The 14,005-nt window shown below is 52.4% G+C and overlaps 1 protein-coding gene and 1 long non-coding RNA gene across 2 annotated transcripts in view; one reads left to right on the top strand and one right to left on the bottom strand.

Moving 5' to 3' along the window:
- Window positions 1–2,464: 2,464 nt before the first annotated feature.
- On the bottom strand, window positions 2,465–4,613 carry LOC117068999 (protein ALEX-like). Its single transcript, XM_033186892.1, has one exon. The coding sequence runs from the start codon at window positions 4,487–4,489 to the stop codon at window positions 2,465–2,467; it is 2,025 nt and encodes a 674-aa protein (XP_033042783.1). The 5' UTR covers window positions 4,490–4,613.
- Window positions 4,614–7,050: 2,437 nt separating this feature from the next.
- LOC117068998 overlaps window positions 7,051–14,005 on the top strand; it is a 29,958-nt gene continuing 23,003 nt past the window's right edge. The window contains exon 1 of the long non-coding RNA XR_004431336.1: window positions 7,051–7,413. This is a non-coding gene — a long non-coding RNA (uncharacterized LOC117068998). The remainder of the gene's footprint in view (window positions 7,414–14,005) is intronic.

Below are 14,005 nucleotides of genomic sequence, written 5' to 3'. Positions count from 1 at the left end.
ATTGATGGCTGCACAATCTATGGTATAAGTCTCCAGTCCTGATGTAAGTGGACTGTGTCTCCTCCACCCCCACCCACAGGAAGAATAGAAGACTCAAATCATGGCAAAGCATTCCTTAGTGGAGATCTGCTAGGAAAGCCTCATTTCACAAAGGAGGCAACTGAGGCCCTGCATGTAAGGCACATTACCAATTTGACAATGAGGGGTCAGGTGCACACTGTCACTTGGGTCTCCTGTCTGTACCCATTTGTGTCCTCCTACCCCAAATTTACAGGTTTGCTTCCCAGGATATATACAGAAAGGGGATGACCCCCAATTCTTTTTGCTTACAACCAGTCTTCCATGGTAAATAATGTGGGTAAATTTTAAACACTAATCTGAGCTGTGCTTGGAATATTGAAATGGGTCTGTTATGGCGAAATCAGATGTCTGCAGGGAAACCAGTGCATTGTCATTTAACGTTTGGTAGCTTTAGTGTAGCTGAGACATTTGAAATTTAAAACAACTACCATATTATATGTTTTTGGGTAAATGATAATGTTATGATCTACCTGGATGGGCATACACAAAATGATCCTCACATCTAAAATGGTGATTTGTGAGAGCCACATCACAGTAGCATAGCTATATGCCAATAATACCATTAATAAAAAACCGTCACAAGTTCTAACACATTTAACAAATGTAGCGCAGTCTTAAAACCTGTGATCTTGAAATCCCTTGAAAGGTCTTAGAGAATAAAATGTAAAAATTAAGCTTGTGAAGTTCGTTTGAAAGTTTTCATTTAAACCACATATTAAGACCATTGCTAATTGCTGATTTGATTAAATGTGGCAAAACTAGTTAATGCCCCAGATTTAAGTTAAGAAGTCTTGGGGGGCTGGGGGGTGGGGAACTGGGAATGGCCACGGAAAGACTGGGAAATACAGGAGAGCGTCTTGCTGTGGGTTGCGGAGGGGGATCCTGGAGAGAGGAGGGCACCAAGAGGTGGGGAAATGTGAGCAGAGGAGGGGAGGAAGGTAGAAGGGCCACCAGAATACCCTCCTGATGAGAATATCATGATTTTTAACTTCTGTAATCAAAAGACCTTTATATATTTTTTGTATACAGAGCCAATTTGCAGAAGACCTTACCTTTGACAAGCCTCTTTGCCCCCAGCTAAAGCTGCTTGAAAAAATTCACATGCAAACATTTACGTGTTTCACAAGTCATATTCACAGTTTTGCCATACTTTGTCCACACACTTCAAATACACTCAGCGCATTTTTTGAAAATTTTTATTTTAGTTGCATTTCAAACACAAAGGTGACATTCCACTCCCAACACATACCCCCATCTTTTTAAACCAAGGCCCTCCTACTGTACTCTTTGTAAAAATGATTGGCTTACCTCAGGCTCTTTGCTAGGAAAAAAAATTATTTCATATTTTTTCAACATAGCCACGCCCACCCCCTTGGAACCAGCCCCCACGTGGTTTGGGATTCAGACTTGCCTACAGCAGGTTGTTTCCCCTTTCCCCCATCCCCCGACCAGGAGAGCTGAGTGTGTGCAGAATACCGAACTGATGTGTGCAGCCCCGGGCGCCCCAGATACCTGTGTGTCTGGTTTTTCAACTGTAAAGGCGGGAGGGTTTGGCGAACGAATGAGAAGTGAGGAAACGCTTAGCGCAAAAGGAAAAAGAGAGAAAGACATACAGGAACAAGGTTACGGAGGCCGGCAAAAAGCGATCCCCCGCTCCCCCAGGCCAGGGGCCCAGCTTATTTCCCGGGAGGCCCCGCCACCTTCCCCGCGCTTACTCCGCACGGCTCACCGCAGAGCGCCCGGGCGCAGGTACCACCAGAGTGCGAACACTGAAAGTTTTTTGCCCGCGCCATGGCGCAAACCACAAGACAGCCCGTTCCCAAGTACAAGTACACAGTCGCCGGGTAATTTGGGGGTGCCGGGATAGGAACGGGAGACACTTGAGCGTATCATGCACAGGCGAACACAGAATATGGACACCAACACACACCAACGACAAGCTGTCTGAGTCCAAGCAGCCGTGCCAGGCGAGGCGGGGGCGCGCCTTTCCCAAAGACCCCAGCCCACCATGGACCCCACCAGCCTAGCCAGGGGAGCCCCGGGGCCCCTCCCCGGCAGTTCCTGGCTCACCTGAAGCCCCTGCCTGTCCAGCTTACGGTTGCTGGCGCTGGCCTGTCCAGCCGGAAACGACCCTCAGTGTCGCTCGGCACCACTTTTCTCCCTGGAGGGCATATACTTCGGCCACCCGAATCCACCCAAGATCCCCTCCCGCTCCCAGGGCATAGTTAGGGTCCCTCCCTGGAACTTTCTAGCAAGCTCTTCCCGCCTTTGGCTGGATCCCCTCCTCCCACTGCCGAGCCCCGAGCCCCACCAGGCAGCCCTGCCACCCCCTACCCAGTTCCCCGGCGGCCCTGCTGCCCGCAGGCAGAGTCCGCCGCATTACCTAGAAGCAGCAGGCGGTGCGTACACATGTAGCCCATCTTTTCGTCCTGGAGTTGTTTGTCGATGAGCTTGCTGCGTTTCTTCTCTGCGCGCTTCTGGGCCCGCTTCTCCAGGGCTTCTTTGCGCATCTGTCTGCGCTTCTCTGCCAGGGGTACCTTCTTGACCTTGGGGGAGCGCGAGACTTTGGGCTGGGGACTCTCAGATCGACCGAAGCAGCCCCCGAAGGCTTGCATGAGGAAGTTGCGGAGTAAGTTGCGCCGGGGCTTTCGGCGGCGGCGATTTCGCCGATGCTGAAACCAGCCGATGCATCCGAAGGTCCCATCGTCGGACTCGTCTCCGCTGGAGTCATCGTCGCTGCTGGCCGCCCCTTCATCGTAGTACCCGCGGCGGCCGCGGCTGCGCTCGGACTTGCCCCGCCAGGCAGACGCGCGAGTAGGCCGCGGAGTAGGCGGATCGGCAGCCTGGATCTCGGGGCTGGGGGGTCTAAGGAGATGGAGCTTGCGTCTGGCCCCGGAAGCAGGGGCTGCAGAGGCCGCCCGGGCGGCTTGGGCAGCCCGGGTGGCAGAAGCGGCTGGGGCAGTGGGAGCCCCGGTGTCAGGCGCAGCTGGGGCGACGTGGGCTGCCCGGGTCTCAGCAGCCGCAGGGGCGGCGGGAACCTCAGGGGCTGCCCCGGCATCTGGATCGGCTGGGGCGTCAGGGGCTGCCCCGGCATCTGGAACCGCTGGGGCGTCAGGGGCCGCCCCGGCGTCTGGATCGGCAGGGGCGTCAGGGGCCGCCCCGGAGTCGGGATCGGCCGGGGCGTCAGGGGCCGCCCCGGAGTCGGGATCGGCCGGGGCGTCAGGGGCCGCCCCGGAGTCGGGATCGGCCGGGGCGGCAGGGGCTGCCCCGGAGTCGGGATCTTCTGGGGCTGCCCCCGAGTCGGGATCTTCTGGGGCTGCCCCGGAGTCGGGATCTGCTGGGGCTGCCCCGGAGTCGGGATCTGCTGGGGCTGCCCTGGAGTCGGGATCTGCTGGGGCTGCACGGGCTGCCCCGGTGGCGGTATCCGCTGAGGCTGCTCCGGCGGCAGGGGATCCGTACCCCGGAGAGGGGACTTTTCCTCCCTCCGCGGCATCAGCGGCTGTGCTTCCTTCCATCTCTGCTGCTTCCTCCTCAACTGGGGGTCTCTCTGCTCGCTCTCTCTTATCTGGGGCTCCGGAGACCTTGATGGGCGGGCCGTCAAGCGCGATTGGGGGGCTGTCCATGTTGACGGGAGCGTCGTCGACCCCAGCGGGGGTGCTGCCCATCTCGAGTGGGGGTCCGGAGATCTCCATCGGGGGGCTACTGCCCGTGAAGTTAGGAGGAGGTCTGACAGCCTCTCGGGATGGGCTGCCGATGGCGCCTGGGACCCAGAGGGGAGGCGCGTTCGCGGCGGGAGTGAGGCGGACCGCACTCGAGGCCGCGACTGCCGCGAACTGGCCGCCGCCGTCAACTTGTGCGATAACTCGGGAAAGCCCCGGGGGTGGGCTGTCGTCCCCAAATCCTTCTCCGTCAAGCTCAAATGGCATAGTCTCCTCAGGGGGAGGGCTGTAGCCTCCTCTGGAGCCAGTCTTTGCAGGCCTGAGGGCTTGGGGCTCCTCGGGAGGAGCTCCGGGGACCCCTGCAGCACCTGGGCCTCCTGGAGCAAGGTCTGGGACCTGTAAGAGAGGTTGACTGCAGCCTCTCTTGGCAGGCTGGTCGAACTCAAAGGGCATAGCTTCTTCTGGTGGAGGGCTGTATCCTCCCAGGCCTGGTCTGGCACCACTGAAGGCTCCAGGTTCCATGAATGCTGGGCCGAAGGCCTCAAGGCCTGCATGGGCCCCACTGGGGGATCCAGGCTGCTCCAGTGTAGGCCAGAAGCCTCCCAAGCTGGACTGTTCCACCTCGAAGGGCATTGCTTCCTCAGGAGGTGGGCTGTAGCTTCCATGGGCTCCAGCTTCCCTGAATGCCAGGTTGAGGACCTGAAAGTTGGGCCTGGAGACCTCTGGGGGTCCACAGGCCTCGCTGTCATTCTTGATGGGGATGGGCTCGTTGTGAGGCGGTTCGGTCTCCATCTCTTCGGCTGGGCTAGGCCCAGCACCGGGGGCAGCTGCCCCTGGGGCCTCCAAAGATGGTTGATCGGGTTGTTCCCCGATTTCAGGGGGGATATCGCGTTGTCCTGACATATTATTGCCGTCGAGGCAGTTGCGCACGCCCATAACAGGGTGGCGGCCTCTCAAAATAAGTTTGGGGCTCCGTAAGACGGAGCACCCAACCGAACTAGGGTGAAAAAATTATTATTATTATTAAATCAAAGTACCAGCTGGAAAGTTCACCAGCCTCACTTTCCAACCCTTATGAGGTTGGGGGGTTCAAGGCCTGGAACTCTAGACTGAGGCTGAAGCAACTCAATTGTTGCTGGTGGAGTCTTGGCTCCTTTCTGGCCACTTTTTATCCCCTCAGTATGCCCCCCAGCCCCTCTTCCTTCGTCTGTCCTGATGCCCTCCTCTCTCTTTCTTTTTCCTCCAGGCCAGTCCCGCCTGCTTGGATCTGACGAGCGTGCCGATTCGGTCCGAAAATCGCCAGTAGCGCTCTCTCTCTGCCACCAGAGGACGCCGGTTCCAGTGCCGAGCTGGCTCCAGCTCCAGGATCCTGCTCCTGGCGCCAGCGGCCCGGGACTTTGGGTAAGGGGGCTGACGAGCGCAGGCCTCGCAGGGACGTTTTGGCTCCTTCCACTCCTCTCCCTGACTGATTTGGAATCTTTCTCCTCGCTTCTCCCCTGGCCAGAGAAAGCTCTCCTGCGTTGCGGGACACGTGACGCAAGACGTGGGCCTCGGGACGCTGGAGTACAGGAGCTGAAACCCTCCCTCCCCAACCCAACCGACTCCTCGGGGGAGGGGGGACTGAAGAAGGGTTTCATCACCCCAGGATACCCCTGAAACCCTGAGTCATAGCCCCCAGCCTCCAGGCAGCCCCGGATCTCAAGCCCCCAGTCCAGAGCGCAAGGCTTTTGGTGCCTGGGAAGGGGCGCAGGCACACGTGGGGATGCGACAGGTGGTCGTGAGACCACCAGAGAAGCAGAGAGAGACGAGGGAGAGGGGATGCCGAGTATGCGAGCACACAATTTGTTTTTTAAATGCCTTGGATGTACTTTTTGCTGCTTTTGTTTGTCGCTTGCTGAGGTTGGCTCCGGTAAAGCACTTTAACAGCCCCCACACTCATCATACTCTAGGGGTCTCCGCAGTGGTCCACAGCGGCGCAAGCAGGGCGCTCCCTTGTTTATGTGGATGGTGACGCAGGGGAATAAGAAGGTCTCGGGTGCGTACCACCAAGAGCAAAGCCCCCTAGGCAGTAGCTGCCGTGGCACCGATGGAGGGGTAGGGAGCGTGCTGCGCAGAGGGGGACCCCACAAAGCGGACTCAGAGTTTCGCAGGTCCTGCTGTTCTAGGGAAGGGTTAAAGGGGATTTTGGTTGGCGTTTATGGCCGGTTTAGGGTGATTTCGAGAGTAGACAACGCTGTGGGCACTGAACCCACAGATAAACACCATGCCGCGCGGCAACCGCAGCTGAGGTGCGCTGCTCGCTGCTTCGGGCGCCGGCCGCAGCGCCGGTCAGTCCGCTCCTTTAGCCCCACTACAGCCTGTCTCCAGCACCCTTCCAGGCCCTCTCCTCTGGCTATGGGTATCTTAGGGTAGTCGCTTTAGTTTTCCACTGCTAGAGCCTACTGAGGCGGCACTGAGCCCGCCAACCGGCCACAAACCCAGCGGTTGCCCGCGCAGCTGCGCTCCCGCTACCATGCTGCGGTGGGCTCAGAGCTAGCCAAAGGTAAATACCCAAACCACCTGGTGACCTTGGTGTGTGCACATGCTATGCTCTGGTCTGGGGTCTGCTGAGGGATTTGAGCCCGGGAGAAAAGCTGCTGTTAGGGGGTCACGTAAAACCCGGCAGGTGCGCATCAGGTCGGTCTCATCAATAAGATAGATTGGCGAGCCACGTCTAGGCACAGAGCAGCTGGGCAGGAGGCAGGGGGTCACCTGACCTACAGAGTCCTGCGGGAGGAGAGGCTGGATGAGTGTTACACAGGGCGGGCTGCAGCAAGCAGGGCGCACAGCGCGGGCCGCTGTATGCGAGCTGCAGGCGAGCGAACCACTGCATGGTGCGATACCGTCTAGTCTAATGCATCCCTCTTAGAGCCAGGGTACCACAGGCACCGCGCATCTTTGCCCCCCTGCATCCACCATCCACGTGGCCAGGCAGCAGGGAAAGAGGCGAATACAGCAGGACCCCGGTAAACGTGTGGGATCCCCCAAAGATATGTCGCTTTAGCTCTATGGGTCTACACACTTCCAGCTGTCAACACTGAACTTTGGTTCAAACTTTGGCCAACTAACTCCACACAAAATGGCTTAGCCACTTGGGCATCCACTGAACGGCCGCTCAACTGGGTCCCAGCACCAACTCACTCCCCTAAGACCCCAGTGCTGGGTCAGCCATTGGGCTGGGGTCATGCCAATCATAGCTGCCTGGCGAATGAGCAGGGGGCGTCAGACCGGAAACCGGATATGGGTGGGAGGTCCAATAGGGGGCGCCGCGTTGGAACGCCCGAAGAGGTTGTGCTGCTGGGGTGGTTGGAAGTCGTTGGGGGACGGGTGTATGGCGGCTAGGCCTGGAAGACCTCGAGGACCGCTAGCGCCGTGGGGTCACCCTTCCTCATGCCACAGGTTGCCAAGCCTCGGGGGAGAGGTGGGGTCCCAGGGGCCAACCCTTGGGTGTGTTGATGGCGGCAGGCTAACCTAGCCAACGGGGTGCCGCTGCCGGGAGAGATGAGGAGCAAGAAGATTTCCAGGGCTGGGAGGTAGAGGGCCAGGACTACGAGGAGAGGGCTTACTGCGAGGAGCAGCCCAGGATGGCTAAGGAGTTGAGGCCCCAGGGATGCTGAGCCTGCACAAGTGGAAGGTCAGTAGACACTGGGGTTGGAGCCCCAGGGAGAATGCGATGGGTGCTCCGAAGGGGTGGTTTGCTCTCGTCAGGCCTCGCGCTCACCCCCAAAGCACCATTTGTTGAGGAACGGGTTCAGGGTCTCTGTTCGACACCCTCATGGGTCTGTGGGACCCCTTTGTTCATTCTTTCTGGTATCATGATTCTTTGCCAGGGGAGCACATGCATCGAGGTGCTTTTAAAAAGTTAGGCAAATACCAATTCCTCATCTTAGGGAGTAGAGCAGCATAAAAATGAAAGAAAAGACCTCCACTTGGGGGGACCTTGAAAGTCTTGGTGGAGAAAATGGCTTTTTATATGGGCCTCCAAGGAAGGATAGACGCCTTGGCTATGAATAGAAGGTGGTAGTGGGGGATGGGAGACGGTTTGCCCACCACGAACAAAGGAAATAATGGTAAGAAACATGGGGCGTGGCTGGGTAAACACAACTGGCCACCTTGGGTGGCTCTTCGGGAGGAGGGGGAGAAAAGTCAGGAGAAATTAGATAGAATCTCTCTGAGGATGGCATGGAGTATGAGGGCAAGCACTTTGAGGCTATTTTGGCAGGAAACAGAAAGGATGTTGAAAGTTTTTTGTTCTGCAAGTGAGGATTTGAGCCTACTTTTAGGAAAGGCAGAAGCAGCACGGAGGATGATCCTGATGGAGAGAGAACAAAGGAAAGGGGTTATGCACAAAGGAGATGTTTAAAGGAGAGACCTAGCACGGTGAAGGAAGCAGGAATGCTGAAGGATGACACTCAAGAGGGGTCCCAAAGGATCCTCCTGGAGCACCTCTTATTGCTAGAAAGACACAAAAAATGGAGGAGCCAAAGTGTGGCACCCAGATGGATGAAACACTGGGAGTTGGACAGGGAAGTCAGTGGGAGGGACTGGCAAGGTGGCAGTGCTGATTTGGTTTTAGACATGGCAGAATTAAAGGAACTTTGAGCAGCTGGGATAGAGATTTTTGCAGGGAAATCTGAAATTTAGGGAGGGAAGGTCTGAAATTTAGAAAAAGATGAAGATCACACATTCAAATTGGCAATCGTCCTTACAAAGATGAATTTATGGAGTCAGAGAAAACTCTTTAGGGGAGAAATACATTTGGTAACAGAATCTTGAACAATTGGCGCACTGGATAGGAAAAAGGGATACAGTCCAGGAGTGAGCAGGGAGGACTCAGAAGGGAGAGATGGGAGCACACCAGAGGAAGGGGTTTCTGAACCACTCAGCACATTTTATCTAGACTTGGTGTTTTAGCTTCTGCACTAGTGGTATTTGGGGCCAGGCAATTCTTTGTTGTGGTGACTGCCCTGTGCATTGTAGGATGTTGAGCAGCATCCCTAGCCTCTACCCACTAGATGCCAGTAGCATCCCCTTAGTTTTAACAACCAAAAATGTCTCCAGACTTTGCCAAATGTCCTCTGGGGGGCAAAATCTCCCCCAGTTGAAAATCACCACTATAAGCTGAGAAAGGACCCTTAGATTTGAATAGGAATTGCCTTAATCTAAAGGTAAATTAAGACCAGGAAGGATAAATCCCAGTATTTAACTCTGATATTCCCCCATTTTCCCACTCTTGTTATTTCTCTGTAGTGACTGGCTACCAGTCTCTGAAAAACCTAAGTCCTATAGGTGAGTGGAGCTAAGAGCTGAAACATCAGTACTGGGGTCAGGGACCCTAGAAGTGTGGCCAAATGTTCAAGGAGTTGACCCACCTGTGGCACCTGAAAGGCCACAGGGACCTGAGGAATCCGGTATAGTAAGAGCTGGGGGTGATCAGCTAGTGGGTTTACTGGGGTCCACCTTGATTGGCCTGATTGGTTGGCTTGTCTGGCGATCCTCCTGAGGGCTGATAATTTTGCTAACTCAAGATAGAAACGTGGCCTTGATCTGGATGGAGATGGCCAGTGCTGGATGTTAGTGGGCAGCGTCATCTGGGGCCTAACCTTGCCAGGGACATTTTTAGGATAATAGCAAAGTACCTTAGACATAGCTTTCCAATGCTGGATGGATTGCCATCATGGGAGAAGATGAATATGTGATAGGACTGAGCAAGGAAAGTCAATTAATGTGTTTATGCAGCTAAGGAAGAGGAAGTCAGGAGAGGCTGGTGCCTGAAAAAAAGGCTGAGTTGGGATGGATAGAAGCTGTATGCCAGGGTCCTGACCCCTGTCCTGAGGGGCTGTGTGCTGGAGTGCAGGGCTGCAGTGAGATGATGTGTCAAGTTTGGGAGGACAGGATTGGCTGTCAAAACCCAGGGATGGGTTACTTGAAAATTGTATATACTTGGCTACTTAAAAATAATAGCCTCTGCACTTGATGTACTAAGAAAGGGATGGGAAAAATTTCTCATGCTTCCATTAAATTCTGCATTTCTGAGGAAAGCCAAATGGCCCAGGTGCCACAGGTGGCAAACAGTGGCTTTTTGAAAATATGGAACCCCAAATGGAAAGAATGTATGTATTTCTTTGCCGTTGACTCTCTGAACAGCACCATTACAGCCCCATTCCTTGGTAGCCCCAGGTGATGCCCTGGGCTTCCCAAACTTAGTCTCTCACCTCTCTATTGACGCTTTCATGGCACATGTATTCAACAAGTGATTGTGTTTCTACTTACATTCTGGGATTCTTACTTATTACCAAAAGCACAAGGCATATCTCAAGTTTTGGTAGCTACCTGTCAGCTTTCTGGGTTTATCCCTGTAGGCAACAAAGATAAAGCAAAGTAGAGAGAGGGAGGGGAGGTGAGCGAAAGGGAAGGGAACAGGAACCATGAACAACAGTATTTTTTTTTTTGGTAGTCATTTTCCTTTTGGTCTGTAGCTTTGCAGGGAGGTGGGTGGTGAAGTTTGCAGAAGTGCCTTCTCTACAGCCCATTCATGTCATTAGTTGTGAGTGGGTTTCTTTCAATTGAGAAAAAAGTAAAAGCAGAAAGAGAAGGTAGAAAAGAATTTAGGCAACTATGATGTTTCTCAGCCTCCCAGTGACAAATGTTTTCTGAGTGCTGACTGAGTAGTAATAGACTTTGAAGCTGTACAATTCATTACTTTTCAATCAAGACTTGCTGCTGCCATCCTTTTCCCTTCAGCCTCTTCTCTGCCCGCCTTGGCCGGTGGAGGCAGCAGCATACAGCTGTCTGCAGAGGGGTCTGTGTGGCCAGGCTGTTTGAAGCAAATGCCAGCTAAAGGAAAAGGGCCTCAAATGGATGAGGCAAGATACCAGGTTAGAGGCAGATGCAAGGCTGATATTAGAGGTAGTGGAAATAGTCTTTATGAAAATACTTGATATGCTCAGATTAAAAAGCCTGCATCATGAATTTAGACCCCTTCACTCAGCTAATTAGCTGTAGCTCAGCAACCTTCTCAAAAGGTGCACCAAATTCTGTTTGAGCCAAGGCATGCCACTGTCCTCTCACCACCTGTGCTTCAACAGTGGGTCCAGACGTTTTCTCTGTAGTTGCCTGAGCTGGGCTGTGGATTCCTTTTCCAGACTAGCTGATGATGCAGCAAAGAATTTCAGGGGAGAAGAGGCCATTCCAGAAAAGATGAACAGCACCATGGGAAAGAAACTAAGAGAGAGGCAAAAGTAGGGGTTGGACAAGGGGGAAGAGGGAGTCCCGGAAGGTAAATTTGGCTTTAGTGGAAGCTCTGCTTAAAATTTCTGCAATTCATGGTGGAAATTCCAGCCACCCTGGGGGCTTCTGGGCATCATTGTTTAAGGGGAATGGTATATTTCACCTTCTCGAACAACCTCAATTACCCAGAGCAAATTTTCCTAATGAAATCTAGTTGAGACAGCGACATAAGCCAGGACACTCAGAAACCAGCTCTCACATGGGGTTGGGGGGAGAAGAAACGTGGTCTTCTGCTGGCTGCCAGTCTTTGGCCTGTGCCCCTTGGACCCCTCAAGTTTGAGAGTGGGGACCTTGAAGACCAACCTTGCTGTGAACCAAAACTCAAGGCTCTAGATGGCTAGATTTCTAGGTGTTAAATCTTTCTCTTTGAGCATAGCAATTGAAGTACTTGTGTGAAAACTCCACACCTGTGAAATTGGAATTTTTGGACCAGGTCTGTAAGAAACTCTCAGGGGAAAGCCGGGCCCGGTGGCTCACGCCTGTAATCCCAGCACTTTGGGAGATGGAGACGGGCGGATCACGAGATTGGGAGATCGAGACCATCCTGGCTAACACGGTGAAATCCCGTCTCTACTAAAAATACAGAAAACTAGCCGGGCGTGGTGGCGGGCGCCTGTAGCTCCAGCTACTCAGGAGGCTGAGGCAGGAGAATGGCGTGAACCCGGGAGGCAGAGCTTGCCGTGAGCCGAGATCGTGCCACTGCCCTCCAGCCTGGGCGACAGAGCGAGACTCTGTCTCAAAAAGAAAGAAAGAAAGAAAAAGAAACTCTCAGGGGGACAGTTATGTTAACGGTGTCGCATCTGTGAGCCTCATTAGTAGCCCTCCAATGCCATATTAGGGCTTTTAAAAATGCCCTTCCTAATGCTGAGCTAAAGTCTGTCCCTTGGTACACTTTGTTCTAACCCCCTCAGCCACCAGATACTTGAAGCTGCCCTCAACCTTTCTCTCTTCAAGACTCTCTTTATTCCTTCAAACAACTTCATAACCCCCAAATTTCCTGGCTTTGTGACCCACTTCCCCATTTCTAAATCTTCTTTTCTGCTCCTTCCCAGGGGTTGTCTTGTCTGCCCACATCTTCCTTTTTTCTGTGATCCCTCAAATTCTTCTTTTCCTTTTGTCTTCCTTAAATCTCTCCCCACTTTACCGCCACCACCTACCCTCTGTCCATGCAGCCTGGGTTTATGTTGGCCTTTCTCACAGTCATGTGCCCTGCTAATTTGTAACATACTTACCCTAAAATCAACCCACAAAATAAACACACAGGCTATGCCCAGTGGGAGCTGGGAAGGCAGCCTCCCCATTTCTACCCGGGAATAGTTGCAGAGTCCTGCCTCTGCTGGCTGAGCATTGTCAACAGGTGATGGTGGCCCCGCATTGCAGGCTCTTGGCCTTGGAAGAACTAAGTCACTAGGCTGCTTATTCTGGCTTCTCTGCCCTGTGAATTAATGGCCACTAGTGCTTGGACCAGAGTAGCTATTGGAGGCGTTTGGAAAAACTCATGAGATTTTTAAACAAGGGAAAAAAACAAATACCAGTAAAAAATTTACCTCCCCACCACGTACGGCCTTTTGATGTGTAAGAAAGAAATTATAAAACAAAAATGGGTGCTAAATCACTTAATTTGACAGAATCAGATTTTTGTTGTTGTTGTTTGTTTTTGAAATATTTGCTTTGTTTATCTCGTGCATCTGTGATGGAGGCAAAATTGGTTTTGGGGGATGCGGTGTGCAAAAAAGTCTTAGTTGTGACAAGGCCCTGCAGTACATAAACAGATAATGGGGTATAGCTATATGTCCGTGGTATTAAAATGTCATGGGGAGGGGCAAATAAGGAATATATGTCTGAAGAAGCTAAGAGGGGAGTGATCATGAAAAAAACAAAGGTTGAGAAAACTGTAGTTTCTATCCCATGTTTTTTTTTTCAGGTCTAGCTTAACCAGAACACTTAAAACTGTTACCAAAAATCTTTCAACAACACTTGTGGTCACTTAACCAATGTTCCCATCAGTCTGCCGTCTCCCACAGTGGTTAGCCTCTCCAAGCCGCAGTACTAGGTCAGTACTTGCAGCCATGCTGCCTGCTCCTGCTCTGAAAAGCTTGTTCTTAGACACCAAGGTCAGGGAGAGAAGGTGGGGAACACACACACACATAAAACACACACTAAATGTGACTCTCAGGATGGCTAAATTTTTCCAGTTTAGGGAAAGGACACAGTGGAATTCTGCATTCTCTAAACTGCTTTTTTAGACCATTTTGCAACCAACTGTAAAGCAGATTTGACAGAATTTACATGAAACCAACACAAAACAGATTTCTTCATAGCTGGTGCTTTTTTTGCTTTTTGAGTTTTTGGTTTTTTTTTTTTTTTTTTTGAGACAGAATCTCACACTGAAGACCGGGCTGGAGTGCAATGGCGTAATCTCTAGCTGGTGCTTTCTATTTGATCAACTTTTGAAGTTTTTTTGGAGTTCCATTAGGGTTAAAATCACTAGTATAGAGTCAAATTGGACAACCCCAGCCTTCTTAAACTAATCAATCTAGACATTTGGAGCAGAAAGGGATAAATAGGATCATCTCATTCAGCGACCTCATTTTAGAAGAAACTGAGGCAGAGAGGTGTAGGGTCTGACCTAAGGCCACTTGACAAGACCATGGCTAGAAGCAACCTGGGCTGCTAGCTCCAGGCATTTTGTCTTAGATCCCACTGCTCCCGTTTGGGACATCGTTACAGGAAATAGAGTCATTAGTGTCAAAACCCCCCAACAGAACAAGAAATTCCATCTCTCATTGTTGAACATGGGGATTAAAGATGTCATTTGAGCATCTCATCCCTCTGCTGGGCGATTTTTTAGAGAAGAGCAGTGCTTGAGCCAGCACATGACGTCACTGGCCTGGAGGCTTAATTTTATTTTAGTGATTTGGTTTTTGTGAATAGAT

This window comes from Trachypithecus francoisi, unplaced genomic scaffold (genome assembly GCF_009764315.1).
Source record: "Trachypithecus francoisi isolate TF-2019V2 unplaced genomic scaffold, Tfra_2.0 Lachesis_group21, whole genome shotgun sequence".
In the NCBI taxonomy this organism is placed as follows: Eukaryota; Metazoa; Chordata; class Mammalia; order Primates; family Cercopithecidae; genus Trachypithecus; species Trachypithecus francoisi.
This window is presented reverse-complemented; position numbering and strand designations above follow the sequence as displayed.